The 25,526-nt window shown below is 49.0% G+C and overlaps 1 protein-coding gene across 2 annotated transcripts in view; it reads right to left on the minus strand.

The window, feature by feature from the left end:
* LOC137617353 (mediator of RNA polymerase II transcription subunit 6-like) overlaps positions 1–25,526 on the minus strand; it is an 87,733-nt gene that overhangs the window by 38,426 nt on the left and 23,781 nt on the right. For both annotated transcript variants that reach the window (XM_068347376.1, XM_068347375.1), the window contains exon 3: positions 7,144–7,318. In XM_068347376.1, coding sequence (XP_068203477.1) covers positions 7,144–7,318 — 175 coding nt within the window. The remainder of the gene's footprint in view (positions 1–7,143; positions 7,319–25,526) is intronic.

Here is a 25,526-nt window from a genome sequence, read left to right on the forward strand (position 1 = left end):
TAGCAGTTCTCGTAAAGAGACTGGACATCTTTAAGGTAAAATGATGCGAACACTGACTTGCTTCTCCAATAGGTTGCATCCATTACACTCTGCAGAGATCTGTTTTGTTTGAAGGCCACTGAAGTTGCGACAGCTCTAACTTCATGTGTCCTTACCTTCAGCAAAGCATGGTCCTCCTCATTCAGATGGGAATGAGCTTCTCGAATCAAAAGTCTGATATAATAAGAAACTGCATTCTTCGACATAGGTAAAGAAGGTTTCTTAATGGCGCACCATAAAGCTTCTGACTGTCCACGTAATGGTTTAGTACGCCTCAAATAGTACTTAAGAGCTCTTACAGGGCATAGTACTCTTTCTTGTTCATTTCCAACCAAATTAGCAAGGCTTGGAATATCGAACGATTTGGGCCAAGGACGAGAAGGAAGTTCGTTTTTGGCTAAAAAACCAAGCTGTAAGGAACATGTAGCCGTTTCAGATGTAAATCCAATGTTCCTGCTGAAGGCGTGTATCTCACTGACTCTTTTAGCTGTTGCTAAGCAGACGAGGAAAAGAGTCTTCAAAGTGAGATCTTTAAAAGAGGCTGATTGAAGTGGTTCGAACCTTGCTGACATAAGGAACCTTAGTACCACGTCTAAGTTCCAACCTGGTGTGGCCAACCGACGCTCCTTCGAGGTCTCAAAAGACTTAAGGAGGTCCTGTAGATCTTTGTTGTTGGAAAGATCTAAGCCTCTGTGACGGAAGACTGCTGCCAACATGCTTCTGTAACCTTTGATCGTGGGAGCTGAAAGGGATCTTTCCTTCCTTAGGTATAAAAGGAAGTCAGCTATCTGAGTTACAGAGGTACTGGTTGAGGATACTGATTTCGACTTGCACCAGCTTCGGAAGACTTCCCACTTCGACTGGTAGACTTTGAGAGTGGATGTCCTCCTTGCTCTAGCAATCGCTCTGGCTGCCTCCTTCGAAAAGCCTCTAGCTCTCGAGAGTCTTTCGATAGTCTGAAGGCAGTCAGACGAAGAGCGTGGAGGCTTGGGTGTACCTTCTTTACATGCGGCTGACGCAGAAGGTCCACTCTTAGAGGAAGTGTTCTGGGAACGTCTACTAGCCATTGCAGTACCTCGGTGAACCATTCTCTCGCGGGCCAGAGGGGAGCAACCAACGTCAACCTTGTCCCTTCGTGAGAGGCGAACTTCTGCAGTACTCTGTTGACAATCTTGAACGGGGGGAACGCATAAAGGTCTAGATGGGACCAATCCAGCAGAAAGGCATCTATGTGAACTGCTGCTGGGTCCGGAATAGGTGAGCAATAAATTGGGAGCCTCTTGGTCATCGAGGTTGCGAACAGATCTATGGTAGGCTGACCCCATAAGGCCCATAGTCTGTTGCAAACATTCTTGTGAAGGATCCACTCTGTTGGGATGATTTGACCCTTCCGGCTGAGGCGGTCTGCCATGACATTCATGTCGCCTTGAATGAACCTCGTTACTAGGGATACGTTTCGATCTCTTGACCAGGTGAGGAGGTCCCTTGCGATCTCGTACAACGTCATCGAATGAGTCCCTCCTTGCTTGGAGATGTACGCCAAGGCTGTGGTGTTGTCGGAGTTCACCTCCACCACCTTGCCTAGAAGGAGGGACTTGAAGCTTCTCAAGGCCAGATGAACTGCCAGTAGCTCCTTGCAGTTGATGTGCAACGTTCTTTGATCCGCATTCCACGTGCCCGAGCATTCCCGACCGTCCAATGTCGCACCCCAGCCCGTGTCCGATGCGTCCGAGAAGAGAAGGTGGTCGGGGGTCTGAACAGCCAGTGGCAGACCCTCCCTGAGGAGAATGTTGTTCTTCCACCAAGTCAGTGAAGACTTCATCTTCTCGGAAATAGGAACCGAGACCGCTTCTAGCCTCTTGTCCTTTCTCCAGTGAGCAGCTAAGTGAAATTGAAGGGGGCGGAGGTGGAGTCTCCCTAACGCGATGAACTGGGCCAGTGATGAAAGCGTCCCTATCAGACTCATCCACTGTCTGACTGAACATCGGTCCTTCTTCAGCATGGACTGGATGCATTCTTGGGCTTGACTGATTCTGGGGGCCGACGGAAAAGCCCGAAAAGCTTGACTCTGAATCTCCATTCCTAGGTATACTATAGTTTGGGATGGGACGAGTTGGGACTTTTCTATATTGACCAGGAGACCCAATTCCTTGGTCAGATCCAGAGTCCACTGTAGATTCTCCAGACAGCGACGACTTGACGCAGCTCTTAAAAGCCAGTCGTCCAAATAGAGGGAGGCTCTGATGTTTGCTAAATGCAGGAATTTGGCAATATTCCTCATCAGTTTGGTAAAAACTAGAGGTGCCGTGCTTAGGCCAAAGCACAGGGCTTGGAACTGGTATACAACCTTCCCGAAAACGAACCTTAGAAAAGGTTGGGAATCTGGGTGGATGGGGACGTGAAAGTAAGCGTCCTTTAGGTCTAACGAGACCATCCAGTCTTCCTTCCTGACCGATGCTAGAACCGACTTTGTCGTCTCCATGGTGAACGTCTGCTTTGTGACAAAGACATTCAGAGCACTGACGTCTAGCACCGGTCTCCACCCTCCTGTCTTCTTCGCCACTAAGAAGAGGCGGTTGTAGAAGCCCGGGGATTGATGGTCCCGGACTATGACTACCGCTCCCTTTTGTAGTAAGAGAGACACCTCTTGCTGTAAAGCTAGTCTCTTGTCCTCTTCTCTGTACCTGGGAGAGAGGTCGATGGGAGTTGTTGCTAGAGAGGGCTTGCGCAAGAATGGAATCCTGTACCCCTCCCTGAGTAACTTCACAGACTGTGCGTCTGCGCCCCTGTTCTCCCAGGTCTGCCAGTAGTTCTTGAGCCTGGCTCCCACTGCTGTCTGAAGAAGGTGGCAGTCAGACTCTGCCTCTAGAGGACTTGGAACCCTTCTTCTTGCTCCCACGTTGACTTCCGGCACGAGCACCTCCTCTGCTGGAGGCTCTGCCACGAAAGGGCGGAATGAACCTTGACGCTGGAGTGTCCATCCTGGGTCTAGGCACGGAGGGCAAAGGGGTGGCTTTGCGTGCGGATGACGCCACCAGGTCATGAGTGTCTTTCTGGATCAAGGAGGCGGCAATCTCCTTGATCAACTCTTCAGGGAAGAGACACTTCGAGAGCGGAGCAAACATAAGCTCCGACTTTTGACATGGGGTGACTCCAGCTGACAAGAAGGAGCAAAGGTGATCCCGCTTCTTGAGGACCCCGGACACGAAAGAAGCCGCAAGCTCACTAGAACCATCCCGTATGGCTTTGTCCATGCAGGACATAATGAGCATGGAAGTTTCCTTATCAGAAGGGGAGGTCTTCCTGCTCAACGCTCCCAAACACCAGTCCAAGAAGTTAAAGACTTCGAATGCACGGAAAACTCCCTTCATAAGATGGTCCATATCCGAAGGAGTCCAGCAAATCTTGGAGCGTCTCATAGCCAGCCTGCGGGGAGAGTCTACCAGACTTGAGAAGTCGCCCTGGGCAGAGGCAGGAACTCCCAAGCCGAGAACTTCTCCCGTGGCATACCAGACGCTAGATCTGGAAGCAAGCTTGACCGGGGGAAACATGAAGGATGTCTTCCCAAGTTGCTTTTTGGACTGCAACCACTCTCCCAGTACCCTTAAAGCTCTCTTGGACGAGCGAGCGAGTACGAGCTTCGTAAAGGCAGGTGCTGCTGACTGCATGCCTAAAGCGAACTCAGAGGGAGGCGAGCGTGGTGCTGCAGACACAAACTGATCCGGATATAAATCCTTGAACAGCGCAAGCACTTTCCTAAAGTCTAAGGAGGGAGGCGTGGTCTTGGGTTCGTCGATGTCCGAGTGTTGGTCGTCAAGATGTGCAGCTTCGTCATCAACAGAGAGTCCATCGTCTGAATGTTGAGGAGGAAGAGGCAACGGAGTAGGTAAAAGCTGGACGGCTGAGTCCGGCAGCACGGGTGCATGCGTGGCTGCACTGGACCCAACGTCATGCCACTGTTGGTCAGTCTGAGAACTGGCAACAACCATAGCTGAGTGGGTGCGCAAAGCGTCTACTCCCGACTGTGGACGGATAGCGGAGACCACCGTGGGTTGCGGAGGCTGACGCACCGCGTCAAAACACGGCAGCTTAACTCCACCCTCCTGTTGTTGTGGTAGCACACGAACGTCAACGGAGGGTTCCGTGCGTCTGTGAACGTCAGCATGCGTCTGGCAGGGTCGACTGCGCATGGGTGGAGGAGCTCTCACAGCTGGAGTGTGGGAGCAGGCAGCCTCAGCGTCTGCTGGGCGCACAACCGTGGTAGGTTGTAGGCTAACGGGTGCATCGTCAACCTTCTCCGCACGATACTCCTGCATAACCGCAGCTAACTGAGTCTGCATAGACTGCAGCAAAGACCACTTAGGGTCTACAACAGCTGGTGCGGCAACAGACGGAGTTACTGCCTGTTGCGGAACCACTTTGCCTCTCTTAGGAGGTGTGCAGTCGTCGGAGGACTGCAGCGAGTCCGAACTGACCCAGTGGCTACACCTGGGCCGTTGGACTTGCTCGGAAGGGACCTTGCGTTTAAGAGGCCGTGAGACCTTGGTCCATCGTTTCTGGCGTGAAACCTCTTCCGCAGACGAGGAATGAACGGGCTCACTCGTCTTCTTGTGGGTGGGACGATCTAGGCAAGATACGTCCGAAACCACGGAGGGAACGTCTGTCCGCTGATTAAAGCCTGTCGAACCCTTTGGTCGTACGACATTGCTTCTCCCCTGGGCTTGGGAGCTTGCAAGAGGTCCCGGACTGGGAGGACGACAGGCACGAACAGACGCACCCTCATGCGTAACACTGACACTTTTCACTGCACTAACACTCACTTCACTTCCCACTGCACTTTTACCTTTCAACTCCCTGACGTCAGCCATGAGTTGATTGCGGTCATTCGCCAATGACTCAACTCTCTCACCTAGAGCCTGGATGGCACGCATCATATCTGCCATCGAAGGTTGATGAGAGCTAGCAGGGGGGTCGGGTGCAACCACTACAGGGGAAGGAATAGGTTGTGGGGCATGGGGAGAGGAAAAATCAATTGAGCGAGACGAACTCCTCCTGATCCTATCCTTCTCTAGCCTACGTGCATATTTCAGGAATTCTTGAAAATCGAATTCCGAAAGCCCAACGCATTCCTCACATCGATCTTCCAATTGACAGGCTTTACCCCTACAATTGGAACAAACGGTGTGCGGATCGATAGAGGCCTTTGGAAGACGCCTTGAACAGTCCCTAGCGCTACACTTCCTGTACTTGGGGACTTGAGAAGGGTCAGACATCTTGAATTAGTCAAAGGGGGGAATTCAAAATCTATCCAAGTCGTCAACAAATAATCCAAAATCCAATAAAAGAATGCAAGGAAGTATTGAAGATAACTTCTGCACAGCGATAGCTAATAACCAGAAATGAATACTTCACCAAATAACGTGAAAATCAATCCAGAAAACAACAGCGTATTTAGTAGGTCTTGCCGGTGGCACGACAGAGAGAAAATTGGTTCTGTGTTGACATGGAGTACTTGAGTACCTGCTCGACAGATGGCGCTGTTGATGTACACCCCCACCTGTATAGCGATCGCTGGCGTATTTCGTCCTTAGGTTTTTCTGTCGGGCAGCAGAGCTGACAGCTATATGATCACCGGGTAAGTTTAATATTGAAAAATACGGGTTGGAAGTCCCCTAAAGTTTTCAAACGCCACTACCTAAAACCTTTAAAAGCTCTTAGATTTGCCACAGTAGCTGGGGGGGAATGTAGTTCCTCCCGAGGGTACTGAGTCCTAATCCCAACGTCTTGCTCTGTCCTCTTTCCCTCCTGCCTGGCATACCTGTTGTTCCTACCTGTTTTATTTACCATGATGTATTATTTATTATTCAATTGACCGATTTCACGAATTATTTTGATCTCACTTGTTTTTGAAATCCCCGAGCTGATGTTCCTCTGTTATGTTAATTATTTATATCTATGATTGTATGCTTTACTGCATTTTGCTTACCAAGCTGTATTAACATTATTCATACCTGTTGACTTTCCCTTCGGGTTTCATTTTGATTATGTATCATGTCTAATTGTCTCTGTCATTTACGTGTTGATCTATTTTACGGGTTTCCATATCCCTCTTTTTTTATATTAAAATTCATCAGCTATATTAATTTTGTGTTATTCCCTTCAGGTAGTTAAGCCTTATTGGGTCCCCATCCTCTGGTACGATTTCACTGGGCGACACGGGTCGGAGCCCAGAAAAGGGATTTTGACGAAGGAAAAATCTATTTCTGGGCGAGAGACCCGTGTCGCCCAGTGAACCCACCCGTCCCTCCCTAATTGGGCCCCAATCTGGGGTGCTATAAGGAGTGACGTCACTGACGTGGGTTGGCTAGTAGCAGTACGAGGTTGAACGGCACCTTGCTGTTCGGGGATTTTGACAGGAGATATCTAAATGGTGCGAGGCCTCTGGTTGTGGTTTGTCGCGCCCCAGTATTATATCGACACCTTATACAGGTGAGCGAGCTGGGTTCAACCTGGCATTCCCATGCAATTTTTTCTCTGGTAATATATAGCAGTTATATACCTTAGAGGTGGTGCTTAAGGAGCATTTCACTGGGCGACACGGGTCTCTCGCCCAGAAATAGATTTTTCCTTCATCAAAATCCCTTTTTTAGTGCATTTTGAAATGGAGCTTAATATACTTTTCAACTAACAAAGTGATGGATTTAATGCAGAACAAAAATTTAATATTGAATACCCAAATTACACTAAAATATGTTTGAAAGGTAATTGACACAAATTTCATAATTTGTGAACTGGTGTGAGGATTCAGTTACAGTATGTAACTCATTATTTCCAGAAAATACCTTCAAACAATACATGCTATGCTGTGTGGATTAATGTTCAGTACTTAGACTACATGCTTGAAATTACAATTAACCCAAAATACTCTACACATTAGAAAAATTTCTGGGTCGACCTGTGTCGCCCGGTGAAAAGGTCCTTCTTGTCACTTTTCTGATATAAATAACTTCCAAATATACCAGAGAAAGTTAAAGCATGGAATGCAGAGGTTACTACCCTCGCGCGATTACCATCTGAACTTTTACTTAATGGATAAATACATACCACTCTAGAATTAACAATGGAGCCTAAGTCTGGTGTCTGAAATACTTGTCCTCCAATTATATGAAAATTTGCCATTGGTGTAACCTGAGTTGGAGAAAATCGATGTTGCTTTCTTATGATATAAAGTATAGGTTCCTGAGTATGTAGAAGCATGTATTCCACTCCCTGCATGTTCCTGTAAAAATAATTGGAAAATTAAGGCACTTGGGCTTCTGATAAATAAATGACATCTTGAATATATTGCATCATCAAAAAACCAGCTTTGAACATCTGTAACATTGTTGTAGCAATCAAAGTTCCTTACAATGTCTAAATTTAGCTTCTGAAAACTTTTAATTTCTCAGCTCAAGACTTTGATTTACTGTATAACAATAATAGTTTTTTACGTTATGCATTGAATCCGGAAGCTTTTTCTAAAATCACAAATTCTAAGTAATTTGTATTTTTCCTAACATACTTACTGAGAACTACTTTCTTAGGAGTACCTGGAATCTCCTCTCATCCGACCAGAGTTTTGTGTAGTTTACCCTACTTACCCTGAGGCTAATCCCGAGTCAGGCCGTGAGCTAGCTTGGGTCTCGACCCTCAGTAAGTTCTTGGAAGCTTAATTACCTAAGGGTCAGCAAGGCACTCAGGAAAGGAAGGGAGGGCCATTAGATGAAAGTAGTTCTCGGTAAGTATGTTAGGAAAAATACAAATTACTTAGAATCTGTGATTTGTTCCAACACAGAGACTTACCTCGAACTACTTTCTTAGGAGACTTACACTTTAGGAGGTGGGAGTGGCTCCCTAACCCCTAGACCCAATTGAACAGGACGGCAAGGGACCTAGATAGGAGACTAGGTTCAAAATTGGCTGGAAAACGAAACGTAGGGAAAACTACACAAAGAGCTCATGTTAGTGTCTAAGTAACTCACCCTTAAACATTCCTCGATGCTGTGTCCAATGACTATGTTGTGAACTGATGTCTTGTGCAGGCTCTACCTGAGTTATCTCTGGGGGGGAAGGGAAAAAGGGAAAGGAAGGACATGGGGGATAGGTAAACGAACCTGTGTCTCTCGGTCTTGCTACCCACGATTGTACCTGGGGCTACACCGTTAAATCGCCTGGAGCGTAGAGATGACTGTTCCTATAGAGAACCCGTCTAAAGACTTCCTCGAACACTCCTTGAGGTAGTGAGTTGTGAAGGTAGACTGGTTCGACCAGGTGCCTGCTCTAAGGATCTGAGCCACTACCATGTTCTTCTCGAAGGCTAGGGAGGTACTTAGACCTCTAATGTCATGGGGCCTGGGGTTACCTGGCAGGGGAAGACCAGCACTGCTATAGGCCCTGATAATTACCTGTCTTAGCCAAAAGGAGATGGTATTCTTTGAGACCTGCTTTTTCACTGTGCCCGTGGAGACGAAGAGGTTCTTGATACCAGGGCGGAGACTAGCCGTCCTTTCCAGATATTTTCTTACGGCTTTGACGGGACACAACTTCAAATCCTCCGGATTACCTGACCGAGGAATTGCTGGAATTGTGAAGCCCTCGAACTTGGGATCCCAGACAGCTGGATTCTGGGTCTTAGCCACAAACGATGGGACGAACTTGAAGGAGATCTCACGGCAACCCTTCGCGTGTGAGATTTCGTAGGACAACCCGTGGATTTCCCCCACCCTCTTTGCTGACGCCAAAGCTAACAAAAAGACAGTCTTGAGGGTGAGCTCCCTGTCCACTATGTCCTTCAAGGGTTCGAACGAGGGTTCACTTAACATCTTCAGAACTCTTGCCACGTCCCACTGCGGTACCCTGGAGGCTTGAAGGGGACATGCTTGTTCAAAGCTCCTGATGAGCATAGATATATGTCTTGAGGCACCCAGATCAATGCCCTTCAGGAGGAAAACTTGGCCTAAGGCTGCACGGACTCCCTTGATGGCCGGTATTGACATGCCGACCCCGTCTCTGAGGTGTACGAGGAAGTCTGCAATGTCCGGGATAGAAGCCCTTAGTGGCTTGATGTTTCTGGAGGAACACCATTTCGTAAATGTGGTCCATTTTGCCTGGTAGACCGCTGCCGAGGAACGCCTCAGATAACGCGACATTCTTTACGCTGTCCCTGCCGAATACCCCTCCTTCCTTAGTAGACGCTCGATAACCTCCACGCGTGAAGGCAAAGAGATCGAGGATTGTCGTGGAACCTTTGGATGCGGGGCTGTCTGAGAAGGTCTGGTCTGTCTGGCAGAGACCACAGGGGAAGGCATGCTAGCTCTTTTAGATCCGTGAACCACTCCCTCTCCGGCCACCAGGGCGCTACCAAAGTCATCCTTAGGTTGTGAGCTGTCCTTACCCTGTTGAGAACTTGCCTGATTAACGCGAAGGGAGGAAAAGCGTATGTTGAGATTGTCCCACCCGTGTTGGAAGGCGTCCTCCAATGCCGCCTTTGGGTCTGGAACAGGAGAACAGAATAAAGGGAGTTGTGCATTCAGCCTTGTTACTGGCGAACCCCACTTCTGGATGATGAGCCTGGCTACTTCTGGGTGCAGAGACCACTCGGTTCCCACCACCTGGCCCATCCTGCTGAGTCCGTCGGCCAGGATATTCCTTTTTCCTGGAATGAACCTCGCTGTGATCACGATTTGTTCTGACTCGGCCCAATCCAGGATCTCCAACGTGAGATCACACAAATCCTTCGATTTCAGTCCTCCCTGTTTCTTAATGTATGCTACTACTGTGGCGTTGTCGCACATCAACACCACTGTGTTTCCCCGTAGAAGACCGACGAACTGTAGGCACGCTTTCCGAACAGCTCTCATCTCTAGGATGTTGATGTGTTGTGCTTTCTCTTCCTCCGTCCAAATGCCTCTTGCTGACTTCCCGAGAAGGTGTGAGCCCCATCCTTCCTTGGAGGCGTCTGTGAAGAGAAGCATCTCAGGGGGCTCGGCTGCGAAGGGCATCCCCTTGAGGATGTTCGTCCAATCCTGCCACCACTCCAGGGATTCTTTCGTCTCTGGAAGAATGGGAACAACCTTGTGGGGGGAGTCTACTTGGTTCCAGAGTCCCTTCATGTTCCACTGGATACTCCTGAGTTTGAGTCTCCCTTGGGGAACCAGTTTCTCCAATGATACTAGGCGACTTATCAACCTCTACCAGTCCTTCGCTTTCCTGGGTTGTCCTGATAAGAAAGGACGGAGGACCTGGTCCAGGTTGTTCAACCTCTCCTCCGACGGAAAGGCTCTCACTAGCAGGGAGTCCAGAACCATCCCCAAGTAAGTAATCCTGGTAGAGGGAGACAGGTGGGACTTCTCCAGGTTGACGGTGATGCCCAGAACTTTGCAGAACTGTAGTAGCTCCACGCCTTGTTCCTTCAAAACTTCCTCTGAGGATGAAAGGAGCAACCAGTCGTCCAGGTAACGAATCAGGCGAATACCCAGTTCGTGAGCCCACCCTGAGACTGTCGCAAAGACCCTCGTGAAGACCTGAGGTGCTATTGACAGACCGAAGCAGAGGGTCTTGAACTACAAGATCTGGGCACCCCATCTCACCCGAAGATACTTCCTGCTGGAGGGGTGAATTGGGATCTGAAAATATGCGTCCTTGAGGTCTATGGACATCATGAAGTCCCCTTCCCTCAAGGACTCTAGGACTGACTTCGGGGTGTCCATCTTGAAGTCGGTCTTGGACACAAACTTGTTGAGGGCTAACAGATCTATGACCGGTCTCCAACCTCCCGTCGCTTTCTCCACCAGAAAGAGTCGACTGTAGAACCCCGGGCCCGGTTGCTGTACCGTTTCCATTGCTCCTTTCGCCAACATCGTGGAGACTTCTTCCTGTAAGGCTGTCCTCTTCAAAGGATCCTTGGGTGCCAACCACTTCGCTCGTCTGGCCCGAATCAGAGGTGGCGGTTCTGCCAGGAACCCTCCTTCAACACCGTCACTGTCCACGGTTCCGCTCCGTGGTCTTTCCATGCTTGCCAAAAAAGTCTGAGGCATCCCCCTACCTGAGGCTTGGGCAGGAGAATGGGGCTTCTCACCCTATCTTCTTCTGGAGGACCTACTTGAACGCCCTCTCCTGGAGGCGGAGTATGACGTTCTAAAAGTGGCTGGGGCTGACGGTGCTCCTCTACGGGGGGGGCTGCGATGGCTGCGACCAAGATGTAGAAGGAACGTCTCTCCTTGTCTGGCTAGGAGAGGCTCGAGGAGTAGTGGGACCATCGGACGCAGGTCTCCTGTGAGCAGGCCTCCTCATGGCTTGGGGTCTGGGGACGCTCACTTCCTTCCTCTTCATAACCTTCTCCATAATCTCCTCCGCCTCCTTCAGGGGGAAAAGCATGTCACCCCACACGGGCAGGCTCCTCAAGGCCCTCGCCTCCCTGTCCGGGATCCGCTTGGACAACTTGCTCAATACCGTGTCCCTTCTTCTAAGTACCCAGTTGGCCGACTGCACTAGAGACTGGAACGTTAAAAACTTTAATGCCCTACCTCCCGAGATAATTAGTTCCTTCAGGAGAGCTTGGTTAGCTGGAACTGATAGGTCGTAGGAGGCCTGGATACCCACTAGAGTCGAGGCCCACCAGTCTAACCAGGAGGCGACGTTGACTAGGTCCTTAGCCATCTCCTCCATCATCGTCGCCTCTGACTGGGAGAAACAGATTGGAGCTGAAGAGGCTCTGTCTTCCGGGGCTCCCTGTCCTAAAACTTCAAGGGAGGCTTCCATCTTACAGGCTCCTGGTCGTTGTCCTTCCGGCAAATAGAATTTACTCTGGGACCTCAGTCCCTGGAGTAACTTCGAGGTACTTTGCGATTTGGGGGCTTCCGCATTGCCCGCCACAACCTTGTTGACGTGAGTACGATCAAGTCTCACGTCTCTGGCCACAGGCAGAGCTAAGGAGGGTTTTTGTTGGACGGGGGCCTCCATTAGCCTATTGAGGCTAGAACGCCAGGCATCTTCGTCGGAGGGAACAGGTTCCTCTATCCTGTGGTGCTTCCTTATGAGGCCTAACACCCTCCTATAGGCCGAGTCCTCCGCTGGTGCGGCCTCCGTGTCGTCGTCGGCGTCTTCCGTCTGGCATTGAGCCACTGTCCCGACGGGCGCCTCCGCACAAAGTTGTGGTCGTAGGATGGGCACTGCCGCGGAGGCGAGTGCTTCCGTTCTCTGTCTGTCCTTCATCATGGAGGGTGCGGCTTCCGTGGGCTTGTCCGACGGAGGAAGCCGTCCCTGCTTGTCCAGAGTCAGAGCTGCCTTCGATGACTCGACGAGGCTGCCCGTCCGAAAAGGCGACTCCCTCCACTGGGCGGATTGAGTCGGCGCTTTCGCAGTCTTACGCCTGTCGGAAGGGGTTCTTGAGGTCGCGTCCCTCCGAGAGTCAAGCTTGTGGCCGGAGGAGGACCTTCCTGGCGACTTATCTCTGGAGAGCCAACCCGAAGTGCTCGGGATCAAAGTGAAGTCCGTGAGCTTACTGCGGGGAACGGGGACCCATTCTTCCCTTGGAGATCTGCTCCTCCTGAATTTTCTCCTCGGGGACCTGGACAGTCTTCTTCCATGCCACGACCTGGAGCGAGACCTCGAATGGGAGTGCCTTCTCCTGGATCTATCCCGTTTCCGCCGATGTCCCCTCTGTGCTTTTCCTTCCGACGAGACTGAGGACCCTGCCGCTGAAGATTCCGACGAACCCTCGTAACACGTCCGCGGGGCAGGGGCAGGGGCATGGAGAGTGGGCGGCTTGACGACTTGCTGTGTTCCGGAGGTCGAAGGTTGCAGATACACATCCGGGACTGACGAAAGAAGAGCTGGGGGCGATCGCGGCCGCTCGACATTCTGAAACCAGGATCCAAGGCCCTCCTCCGTCCTCAACGGGGATCTACAGGGCGTCCTCGGGGGCATCCATGCGAGGGGATCCGCCAACGAAGAGTCTTCCTTCTCTGGGGTGCCTTCAGCTGCGGAGGTACCTGAAATATAAGCCCATGAAGCGGGCGAAGAAACCGGGACATTCTTACTCCACATGGGGTCATCCGACGAGACGTGACCCGCAAACATAAGGGCATCGTCTCGAGGACCCCCACCAACCTCACCTTCAGGCCCCCCACTTGCCTGTAAAGAAGCAGCAACCCCACTATCCCGAAGACAAGACTCCTGGGGAAGAACCAATGGTTTCTTCCCCTCAACGGACTTACCTTGTCCCCTACTCTGGGTAGGGGAAGATGGAAAGGAAACCCCATCAGACTTTCCTCCTGGGGACGTCAAAGGCGAAGAGGTGCTAGTCTTCCTGGGCGACCTCTTGGAAGACTTCTTTCTCTTCGTACCAAAACGTACCCATTGCACCTCATTCCACAACACGCACTCCGGGCACGTGTCCGATGGAGAACACACTCTACCCCTCCAGGACGAGCAAAGGGAATGCGGATCTACCTCCGGCTTGGATAAAAAAGCACCACACGACTTCCCGGCCCTAAGCTCAGGAAAACGGAGGGGATGCTCCATCACGCACTAACACAACACCGCAAGACACAGAAACGCAATGGAAAGGATAAAAGGATAAGGATCACACGTGGAAACACAAGGGAAGGCACACGGTTATCAAGCGATACCGCGAGAACACAAGGGAGAGCACAACGATACACGTGGGAGACACGCGGGACACAAAGAGTCGCACTGAGATAAGGAGAGCATCGAGATGATATCACGACGCGACCAGAGAACTTACTGAGGGTCGAGACCCAAGCTAGCACGCGGCCTGACTCGGGATTAGCCTCAGGGCACGTATCCTTCCGCCTGAGGTAGTCTTCACAGAAAACGGAAGTAGGGTAAACTACACAAAACTCTGGTCGGATGAGAGGAGATTCCAGGTACTCCTAAGAAAGTAGTTCGAGGTAAGTCTCCGTGTTGGAACAAACATATTTAATGGTGCTATTTTTAAGAATACTTTACTATTATTAGAATTATCAATAATTTTTCATTCATTACTATCATTTACAGTACCTAGTTATACATTACAAAGTCAGCGATCCTTGTCTGCAAATATACCAACTGATACCTTTTCAGAAAATTATATATTAAACTCACTTTAATGTGGGAGGGTAAAATAAGTTGGCAAAAATGATATTTTGATTATAAAATAAATTTTTGAATATACTTACCCGGTGAATATATAATAGCTGACGTCTCGGACGGCACGACAGAAACACAAAAACTCGCGAGCGATCGCCATGAAGGTTGCGGGTGTGCCCACCAGCGCCAACTATCAGCCAGATACCGCATATACATGTAAACAGCCTCAGTTCTTCTCATTCCGCTGGGTCTCTATCGGGGAGGAAGGGAGGGCCTATAATCTATATATTCACCGGGTAAGTATATTCAAAAATTTATTTTATAATCAAAATATCATTTTTAAATATTAAACTTAGCCGGTGAATATATAATAGCTGATTCACACCCATGGTGGTGGGTAGAGACCAGTATTAATACAGTTTACGGCGTATATGCTTAGAGTTTTTGACAGTTATATCATAACAAAACCCAAAATAAATATAGGTACCTGGTAAGGAAGCTGACTCTGACGATTACTCTGCCTTGTTAGTCCGCTTTCCTCACGAAGCCCAGCCATCCTCTCAGGATGCTGAAAGACTTCCAGGAGCTGAAGTATCCAGGGCGACAACCCATACAACAGGACCTCATCAAAACCCTTAATCTGGGCGCTCTCAAGAAATGACATTTGACCACCCGCCAAATCAACCAGGATGCGAAAGGCTTCTTAGCCTTCCGTACAACCCAAAACAAGATTAAAAACATTTCAAGAGACAGATTAAAAGGATATTGGAATTAAGGGAATGTAGTGGTAGAACCCTCACCCACTACTGCACTCGCTGCAACGAATGGACCCAGTGTGTAGCAGTCCTCATAAAGAGTCTGGACATCCTTTAAGTAAAATGACGCGAATACCGACTTGCTTCTCCAAAAGGTCGCGTCCATAATACTTCGCAGAGATCTGTTTTGCTTAAAGGCCACGGAAGTTGCTATAGCTCTTACTTCGTGCGTCTTCACCTTAAGCAAGCAACGGTCTTTTTCACTCAAGTGAGAATGAGACTCTCGGATTAAAAATCTAATAAAATACGACAAAGCATTCTTTGACATAGGCAATGATGGCTTCTTAACTGAGCACCACAAGGCCTCAGATCCACCTCGTAAGGATTTGGTACGAGCTAAATAAAACTTCAGAGCTCTAACTGGACACAGTACTCTTCGTTGCCTACGATCTCTGACAGGCAAGGTATATCAAATGACTTAGGCCAAGGACGAGAAGGCAGTTCATTTTTGGCCAAGAAACCAAGCTGAAGTGAACATGTGGCTTTATCTGTGGAAAAGCCGATGTTCCTACTGAAGGCATGGATCTCACTGACCCTTTTAGCCGAAGCCAAGCACACTAAGAAAAGCGTCTTGAGGGTGAGATCCTTCAGGGAGGCTGAATGTAATGGCTCAAACCTGTCGGACATTAGGAACCTTAGGACCACGTCTAAGTTCCATCCAGGAGTTGCCATACGACGCTCCTTAGAGGTCTCGAAAGACTTAAGGAGATCTTGGAGATCTTTATTATTGGAAAGATCTAAGCCTCTATGTCTGAATACAGACGCCAACATGCTCCTGTAGCCCTTAATAGTGGGAGCTGAGAGGGAGCGAACATTTCTCAGATGTAGGAGAAAGTCTGCGATTTGGGCTACAGAGGTACTGGAAGAGGAAATAGATGCTGACTTGCACCAGTCTCTAAAGACTTCCCACTTCGACTGGGATACTTTGATGGTAGAAGCTCTCCTAGCTCTCGCAATCGCTCTGGCTACCTCCTTCGAAAAGCCTCGAGCTCTTGAGAGTCTTTCGATAGTCTGAAGGCAGTCAGACGAAGCGCGGGGAGGCTTTGATGAAGATCCCTTACGTGGGGCTGCCGTAAGAGATCTATCCTTAGAGGAAGACTCCTTGGAATGTCTACCAGCCATTGAAGTACCTCTGTGAACCACTCTCTCGCGGGCCAGACGGGAGCAACCGTCAACCTTGTCCCTTCGTGAGAGGCGAACTTCTGCAGTACCTTGTTGACGATCTTGAACGGTGGGAATGCGTACGCGTCCAGGTGAGACCAGTCCAGTAGAAACGCATCTATGTGGGTCGCCTCTGGATCTGGGACTGGCGAGCAATAGGTCGGGAGCCTTTTGGTCAACAAGGTGGCAAAGAGGTCTATGGAGGGTTGACCCCAAGTCGCCCAAAGACTCTTGCACACGTCCTTGTGGAGGGTCCATTCCGTGGGGATCACCTGACCTCTCCGACTGAGACAGTCTGCCAAGACGTTCAAGTCCCCCTGGATGAATCTTGTCAACAGGGAGATGCCTCGATTTTTTGACCAGATGAGGAGGTCCCTTGCGATGACGAACAGTGTGTGGGAGTGAGTGCCTCCTTGCTTGGAGATGTACGCCAAAGCTGTGGTGTTGTCTGAATTGACCTCTACCACTTTGTTTCGAAGAAAGCTCTCGAAACTCATCAAGGCCAAGTGAACCGCTAATAGCTCCTTGCCGTTGATGTGCATGCTCTTCTGAACCGATGTCCAAAGACCCGAACATTCCCGACCGTCCAGAGTCGCTCCCCAACCCAAATCCGACGCGTCTGAGAACAACACGTGGTTTGGGTTCTTGACTGCCAGGGACAGACCCTCTCTCAGACTTATGTTGCTGTCCCACCAGTTCAAGCATGCTATCACTGGCTCGGAGACCGGGATTGATACAGCTTCTAAAGTCTTGCTCTTGTTCCAGTGTGAGTCTAGATGGAACTGGAGAGGGCGAAGGTGAAGTCTCCCTAGCGAGACAAACTGCTCCAGGGATGACAGAGTCCCTACGAGGCTCATCCAACTTCTTACTGAACAGCGGTCTTTTTTCAGCATGAGTCGGACTTTGAGCAGGGCTTGCTCTATTCGGGTGCCAGACAGAAAAGCCCGAAAAACTAGACTGCGAATCTCCATCCCCAAATAGAGAATCGTCTGGGATGGAATCAGTTGAGACTTTTCTAAGTTTACCAACAGTCCCAACTCCTTTGCCAGACCCAACGTCCAGTGAAGGTCCTGCAGACAGCGACGACGGGACGATGCTCTGAGAAGCCAGTCGTCCAAGTACAGGGAGGCTCGAATTCTCGATAAATGAAGGAACTTTGCCACATTCCTCATGAGCCTCGTAAACACGAGAGGAGCAGGGCTGAGGCCGAAGCACAGTGCTCGAAACTGGTACACCACATTCCTGTAAACAAACCTCAGATACGGTTGGGAATCCGGGTGTATAGGAATGTGGAAGTACGCATCCTGCAGGTCGAGAGAGACCATCCAGTCTCCCTCTCTGACCGCTGCTAGGACGGACTTCGTGGTCTCCATCGTAAATTTTGTTTTTGTAACAAAAACGTTGAGCGCACTGACGTCCAGCACTGGCCTCCAACCTCCCGTATGCTTTGGGACTAGGAAGAGACGGTTGTAAAATCCCGGTGATTGAAGGTCCGAGACTTTCACCACCGCTCCCTTCTCTAGCAACAGAGACACCTGGTGATGTAGAGCTTGTCTCCTTGACTCCTCTCGATACCTGGGAGAGAGGTCTAGAGGAACTGTTACTAGAGGAGGTCTGCGTACAAAAGGTATTTTGTACCCCTCCTTGAGCAACAACACAGACTCTTGGTCTGCACCCCTCTTCTCCCAGGCCTGCCAGAAGTTGTTCAGTCTGGCCCCTACCGCTGTCTGAGGACGTGGGCAGTCAGACTCTGCCACGGGAGGACTTGGATCCTCTCTTCTTGCCTCTCTTTCCGTCGGCATGAGCGCCTCCCCTGCTGGGAGCTCTGCCACGAAAGGGCGGGATAAACCTAGACGCAGGAGTCTCGATTCTGGGTCTCACAACAAAGGATGAAGAAGGAGCTCCCTTGCGAGCAGAAGAAGCCATCAGGTCATGTGTATCCTTCTGTACAAGCGAAGCAGCAATGTCCTTGATCAGCTGTTGAGGAAACAAGGCAGCCGATAAGGGAGCAAAGAGAAGTTTCGATCTTTGACAGGGAGTAACTCCTGCTGAAAGGAAAGAGCAAAGGGTTTCCCTCTTCTTCAGGACTCCAGACGTAAAGGTGGAGGCGAGCTCATTGGAGCCATCGCGGATGGCTTTGTCCATACAAGACATAATAAGCAAGGAAACATCCTGGTCGGCAGACGAGATCTTCCTGCTTAATGCTCCTAGAGACCAATCTAAAAAGTTAAAAACTTCGAAGGCCCTGTAAACCCCTTTAAGGAGATGGTCAAGGTCCGAGGAGGACCAACAAATTTTAGAGCGTCTCATGGCCAGGCGACGGGGAGAGTCTACGAGGCTTGAGAAGTCACCATGGGCAGAGGCAGGGACTCCCAAGCCGAGAACTTCTCCCGTGTCATACCAGACGCTCGCTCTAGAAGCTAGTTTAAAAGGAGGGAAGGCAAAGGCCGTCTTCCCCAAACTCCTCCTGGTAACCAACCAGTCGCCTAGTAGACGTAAAGCCCTCTTAGAAGAGCGAGAAAGCACTAGCTTAGTAAAGAAAGGCTTGGCAGCAGCTAAGCCTAGCGCAAACTCAGACGGAGGCGAACGAGGAGCAGCAGTAACAAAATGATCTGGGAAAAGATCCTTAAAAACCATCATGATTTTCTTAAAATCCATAGAAGGTTGCGCAGCCTTAGGCTCTTCCACGTCTGACAAAACATCCAAAGGATTATCAGTAGGCAGAGGATCAGCAACATCCTCATCTGAAGGAACCTCGTCCGACAATTGATGAGTCTCAAGCAAGGGAGAGACCTGCCGTGGTGGCAATGCTTGACAAGCAAAGTCCACACGCAAAGGAGCATCAGTAGCAATCAAGGACGCTACGTCATGTAACTGCTTAAAGGACTGACCAGCAACAACAACAGGAGCGGGAGGACGCTCGACGTCAAGTCGAGACTGCCTTGACTGCCTAGATTGAGCAGTCAAAACAACCCTTGACTGCGGTGCTTGACGCTCAACGTCAAAACAAGGCAACTGAGCTGGTTGGCGAACGTCCTGAACGTCAACACGAGCATGCGGCAGCGGCTGAACGTCAACACGAGACTGCGGCAGCGGCTGAAAGTCAACACGGGACTGCATCGAGTGAGGCTCTAAGTCACGAGGCTGACGTGACTTTGTAACGTCAACAGGACGAGTAAAGGCTCGTTTGGGCGGCTGACGGCCAGGATCTCGATCAGAATAACGGCGAGGATCATCGTGAACCTGCTCAACGGTATACTCCTCCATAAGGGAGGCAAGCTTATTCTGCATATCCTGCAGGACAACCCATTTAGGATCAACGGGAGTCGGTACGGGCCGAGACGATGGTAACGTCTGTGACGGCAAAACATTGCCTTTACTGAGACTCTCGGAGCCCGTGTTACGCTTTCATTTAAGCGGCGAGCAGTCTTCCGATGACTACACAGAGTCAGAGCTGTCCCAGTGGCTACAGCCAGGACGCTGGACCTGTCCTGAAGGGACTGACTTCCGCTTTAAGGGTCTAGAAACTTTGCTCCAAGGTTTCTTTCGCGAGAAGCCTTCGGATGACGAGGAGAAAACCGCCTCGCTCGTCTTATGGTAGGGGCGGTCTTGACGAGACAAGCCCGAAACCATAGAGGGAACGTCTGTTCGTTGGTTAAAGCCTCTCGTCCCCATAAGTCCTACGACATTACTTCTCCCTGGTGCATGGGAGCTTGAAAGAGGTCTCGGACTAGGAGAACGACAAGCACGAACAGACGAACCCTCGGTCGCAACACTAAAAACACTTTGCGCACTAATCACTTTATCCCCACGATTTTCTAATGTGGCACTCTGACACTTTAACACTTTCACATCCGCCATGAGTTGATTACGGTCCGTTGCCAAAGACTCAACTCTCTCGCCCAACGCTTGAATGGCAAGCAACATATCCCGCATGGATGGTTCATGAGTGCTAGTAGAAGGTTCAAGCACAACTACTACAGGGGAAGGATTAGGTTCAGGGGCATGGGAGGAGGAAAAATCTAATGATCTAGAGGAACTTCTCCTCACCCTATCTCTCTCAAGCTTACGAGAATACTTATCAAACTCTAGCCAGTCGAATTCCGAAAGTACCACGCACTCATCACACCGATCTCCTAATTGGCAGGTTTTACCCCGGCAATTAGAACACACGGTATGTGGGTCGAGAGAGGCCTTTGGAAGACGTTTGTTACAATCCCTAGCATTACATTTACGAAATTTAGGAATCGGAGAAGGGTCAGCCATTTTGAAAAGTCAAAGAAAATCCAAAAACAATCCAAAGTCATCAACAATAAACGCTATCCAAAAAAGGGTTCAAGAGTTTTAATTGAAGATAAAAACACCTGCACTGCGAAAGCTCAAAACCAAAAAGAAGTACTTCACCAAGAATGACGAAAAACTCCAGGTCAACAGCGAGTAACGGAATCAACTTGTCGACAAGACCGACAGAGAGGAACTGAGGCTGTTTACATGTATATGCGGTATCTGGCCGATAGTTGGCGCTGGTGGGCACACCCGCAACCTTCATGGCGATCGCTCGCGAGTTTTTGTGTTTCTGTCGAGCCGTCCGAGACGTCAGCTATTATATATTCACCGGCTAAGTTTAATATTTAAAAAACAAAAATAGGCTCCCAGAAGCAGAGGTTAAAGTTCAATTAAAAATCGCTATGTCTCACTGCTCATAAACACCCTTATAATGTAGATTAACTGATGCCAGAAACAGAAGCAGTTACTTCCATGAGAGCTTAAATTAGAGTTTTGCTGTGCAGAAACAATGAGTTCTATAGAAAATGTCTAAGGACCTGTGTGTGCAATCTTTAAGGAAATGGTTCGTAAAAGTGGTTTTTGCGGAACGCTATGGTTGCAGCAAGCCCATGTTTATCATGTGCTCGAGGAGGGCACTTGGGTACGCTGCCCCTGAGGACTTATAGGATCTCATGATGATTTCTCTCAACCAAAATGAGATGGTATTTCTGGAAACTTTCTTTTTGGAATGGCCAGTGCTCACAAACAAATTGCAGATCCTGGGTCTAAGATACTGAGTCCTTTTTTTAATATTTACGTACTGATCTTACAGGACATAGTACGTACCATGTCATCCGGGACATCACTTACCTCTTTGAGAGACAAGATTGCGAAAGAGTCAAATCTGATAGAATTAGCAACTGGGATTTGGGTTTTGGCCGCAAATTCAGGAACAAAAGACAGATAGTTCTCTCCATCCTCTAGAATGTGACACACGGTGAGATACACCGTGCAATTCACTCACTCTCTTGACTGAAGGTAAGCCAAGGAGGATGACTGTCTTCAGGGTGAGGTCTCTATTTAAAGCTCTATGCATAGGTTCATACGGGGCTTTCTTTAGAGCCCATTGGACTTCAGTCACATCCCAGGAAGGTGGTTTTAGTTCTCAAGGAGGACAAGACAGCTCGAAACTCCTTATTAATACTAAAATTTTCAGGAATCTAAAGGGTCCAAACCTTTCAGTTTGAAAACTTGGCTCAAGGCTAACTGGTAGCTCTTCACCGCAGTTACAGAAAAGGCCTTCTTGTTCCTTAGGAACACTAAAAAGTCTGCAATCAGGGGAATAGTGACTTTAAGTGGGGCAATATTCCCCTACGACACCAATCACAAGATTTTCCACTTTGCCTGGTAAACACCTGTGGAAGACTTTCGGAGGTATCCAGAAAGCTGCTTCCCAGTTGGTCTTGAAACATTTTTCTTTTGGAGGAAAAGTTGGATAGTCTCCAACCGTGAAGGGACAGGCAGTACTGCATCGTTGAATCTTCTAATGTGAGTTTGGCCATTCCGGGAGTTCTCTTGGTATTTCTGTGAGAAGTTCCAACAGGTCTCAATACCACTCTGCTGCCTGCCACCTTACTGTGACTCCTTTGGATGTTCTCATTCAGTTCAATGTCTGACGAATCAGACAGAACGGTGAGAAGGCGTAAAAATCTAGACCGTCTCACGGGCTACGGGTGTTGAAATGCATCTTCCATCACTACAACTTGGTCTGGGACTGGAGAGCAATAATGTACACAGGAAGTTTGCGATTCAGTTGGGTGGTGAACATGTCCACAGACGAGGAACCTCACAAAGTCAATACAGTAGTCTCTTTACCACCATTCACAACCATCTGACATCTCTTGATGGCTCAGATGGTCTGCAATGACGTTTCTCTTTCCTGGGATAAACCTCGCCAAGAGAGAGATTGCTCAGGACCTTGTCCATTTGAGGATCTTGACTGCATAGCAGGAGAGAAGCTATGCCTCCTTGCTTGGAGGTGCAGGTCACTACCGTGGAGTTGTTCGCTCATCAATACCACGGAGTGACCTGTCATAATCTTTGCTAAGTGGAGTAACGCTAGTTGCGCCGCTCTCATTTCCAGGAAGTTTATGCGGAATCTCTCATCTTCTTCTGACCATAGGCCTGAGATCTGTTCCTTTCCAACATGGGTGCCCCATCCCTGGCGAGATGCATCTGTGAACAGCAAGAACTGTCGGAGAGGATCCTAAAGGGGTGTACCCGCTAACAGGTTCTCCTTCGGCCACCACAGGAAGTCTGATATCAACTCCTAAGGTACTTATAGCAGGGTTGCAGGATTATCTGAAGCTTAAGGCCACGGGCAATCTCCCAAGGGGGGCGAGTTTCTCTAATGAGGTGAGGTGACCTAGTAACTTCTGCCACATACGGGCAGGCAGGAGGTTCCATTTCAGGAAAGTTGCTGCCAAAGTCCTGAACCTCGCTAATCAGTCTGTCGCAGAGAAGGCCTTGACTTGCACTGAGTCTATGTCCATGCCCAGATACTTGATAGATTGGTTAGGGATGAGACTGGACATCTGGAGGTTCAGCTGAATCCCTAATTCCTTACACAGATCCAGCAACATGCCTCTGTGCTTCAGCAGGAGAGCTTGGGAATCCACCAAGAGAAGCCAGTCATCTAAGTATCTCAATAGTCTGATACCAATGGCATGAGCCCAAGCTGAGACAAGGACAAACTTTGGAGAAGACTTGAGGGGCTGTAGACAGGCCAAAGCACAGCACACTGAACTGGAACAGCTTGTTTGGAAAGGGAAACCTTAGGTATTGGCTTGAGGCACGATGGAGGGGTACCTGAAAGTTGGCATCTTTCAGGTCTATGGTCAGAAGGTAGTCGTTCTTCCTGATGGGCTGGAAAACAGAGGATGGCGTCTCCATCTAGGACCTCGTCTGCAGAATGGAAAGGTTCAAAAGGGAGAGGTCTATGACAGGTTTCCAACCTCCCGTCAGCTTCTCTACCAGGAATTGACTGCTGAGAAAGCCCAGAGAGTCGTCTAAGACTTCCTCTACCGCATCCTTTCTCAGGAGTTTGGCGACTTCCTCTGCAAGTAGATCTTTGATGATCCTTTCATATAGTATGGTAGGATGCGACTCCTGTCAGAGGAGGTGGACAGTCTGTGAATGGGATCCAATACCCTGAATGGAGGACTTCTACCGTCCAAGGGTAAGCCCATAGTCACCTTCGCCAGTTGCTTTGCATACATCCCCCACTGGGGGTAACCTGGGAACAAGCCCTCCCTAGCGTGAACTTCTGCCAACACGTCCTCTTCAGCCGGTGGGACGACCTCTCCAACGAAAGTTAGGCTTAGGATTCTGCCTCCCAGGTTCTTGTCCATCCATGAGGGGTTGCCTAATTCACGAGTTCTTAGTCTGATTCTGAGGAATTGACAACCTCGTTGTTGCTGTTCTGTTATCTACTGGGCTCTGCCCAAGTTTTTCTAAGTTCACAATCGCTTTAGTCACGTCTGTGGACAGAAGGAGATTAGGAGAGTTCCTTGAGATTGTGGTATCTCTAGGGAACAGCTGTCTACAGCATCTTGCTAAGACAGCGCGCGCCTCTTCAGAACACAGTTTCCCCATGGGAAAACATTTAGGTGGCGGCAAAACTCTATGGCCCTGGTGCCAGATCTGGAGTTCCTTGAATGGTCCGTATGGTCTTCTTCCTGATATTCATTGAAAGGGCGAATTGAGAGTGCCCCAGACCAGTGGTCTATCCACGAACAGGTCTGAATGCCTGCCATAGCAGCTACCTTCATATTTGCACGTTCAAGACCTGAGAACGTGGCTGGTAAATTCTGCAGTCTTTCAGCTGAAACTGAAAGCACCAAGCTGGCCACATCTAGATCAATAGGTAGTGGGCTCTGAAAAGTCCCAGAGTTAACATAAAAAAGTTTCTGGCGTGGCAGAGATAATGGTGAAAGTTTTCGAAGACCCACTTGCTTTTAACTAGTTTTCCGCAGCAGAGACTTGAGAGTTCAAAGGTTTGAGTGTCTTTCATTTGGTTGGAAAGGTGTCACATCACACATAAGTCTGGGATTCTGAAACAGCGAGAAGATATCGTCGATGCCGCATCATCTATTAATAGCATATGCTAAAGGACGTTCATCCAGACTTCGTAAGTGGGACATTCGGCTCATAATCTTAATAAAATAAGGGGCCTCCAAACTCAATACTGGGGCCTCAAGTGGCTTTACATTAGCAGAGCTTGTACTCGCACATGTCACATTATTCTCAGGAGCATCATCAATCATGATAATGTCCTACTGATGATTTTCTGATTTGAGAGAGCTATTTATCCTTCCTCCAACATCCTTCCTTTCCCTTGAGTGATACCAGGAAGAGGAGGTGGAGGAGTGGGAGGAATCTAGATCACTCCCATCATAAGAGTGGCCGTTTCTATATCTAGATCGAGAGGCAGAAGATTTAAAACCTCCAACGGAACTCGTTCTACGAGGTGAGAGAGAGTACTCAATACTTTGTTCTTTTGAACATTTACAGCGATGACCACGCCTACATCGTCTGCCAGATCGTTCTTCTACATTTGATGTAGGGGTGATTCTTGGAAAGGGGGAGAATTTTCCATGCCCTGAATCGGCTTCCGGTACCTGAAAAGAATTTCCTGAAAAAGAATAGTTCCAAAGAACGCCTATCCTACTAGTCATGATTGTCACACCGATTGAAAAGAATGTGATCTATCTGGACAATTAAAGGATTTGTCTCTAGCATAAGAAACAGGGTTCTTACCTGCGTAAAGAGAGGTTTTATCCCTTCGGTCCCTGGCCAAGAGTTTATAAAACTCTGGTGGGACTCTGTATGGTTGATTATGGTCTCTACTATCCGATGGACGAATATGTTATTTTTATAATAAAATAAATTTTTGAATATACTTACCCGGTGATTATATAAGCTGCAACTCTGTTGCTCGACAGAAAACTCTACGTTAAAAATCCGCCAGCGATCGCTATGCAGGTAGGGGGTGTACTTCAACAGCGCCATCTGTCGTGCAGGTACTCAGTACTCAATGTAAACAAAGAACTCAAT

Source organism: Palaemon carinicauda, chromosome 23 (genome assembly GCF_036898095.1).
Source record: "Palaemon carinicauda isolate YSFRI2023 chromosome 23, ASM3689809v2, whole genome shotgun sequence".
Lineage (NCBI taxonomy): Eukaryota > Metazoa > Arthropoda > Malacostraca > Decapoda > Palaemonidae > Palaemon > Palaemon carinicauda.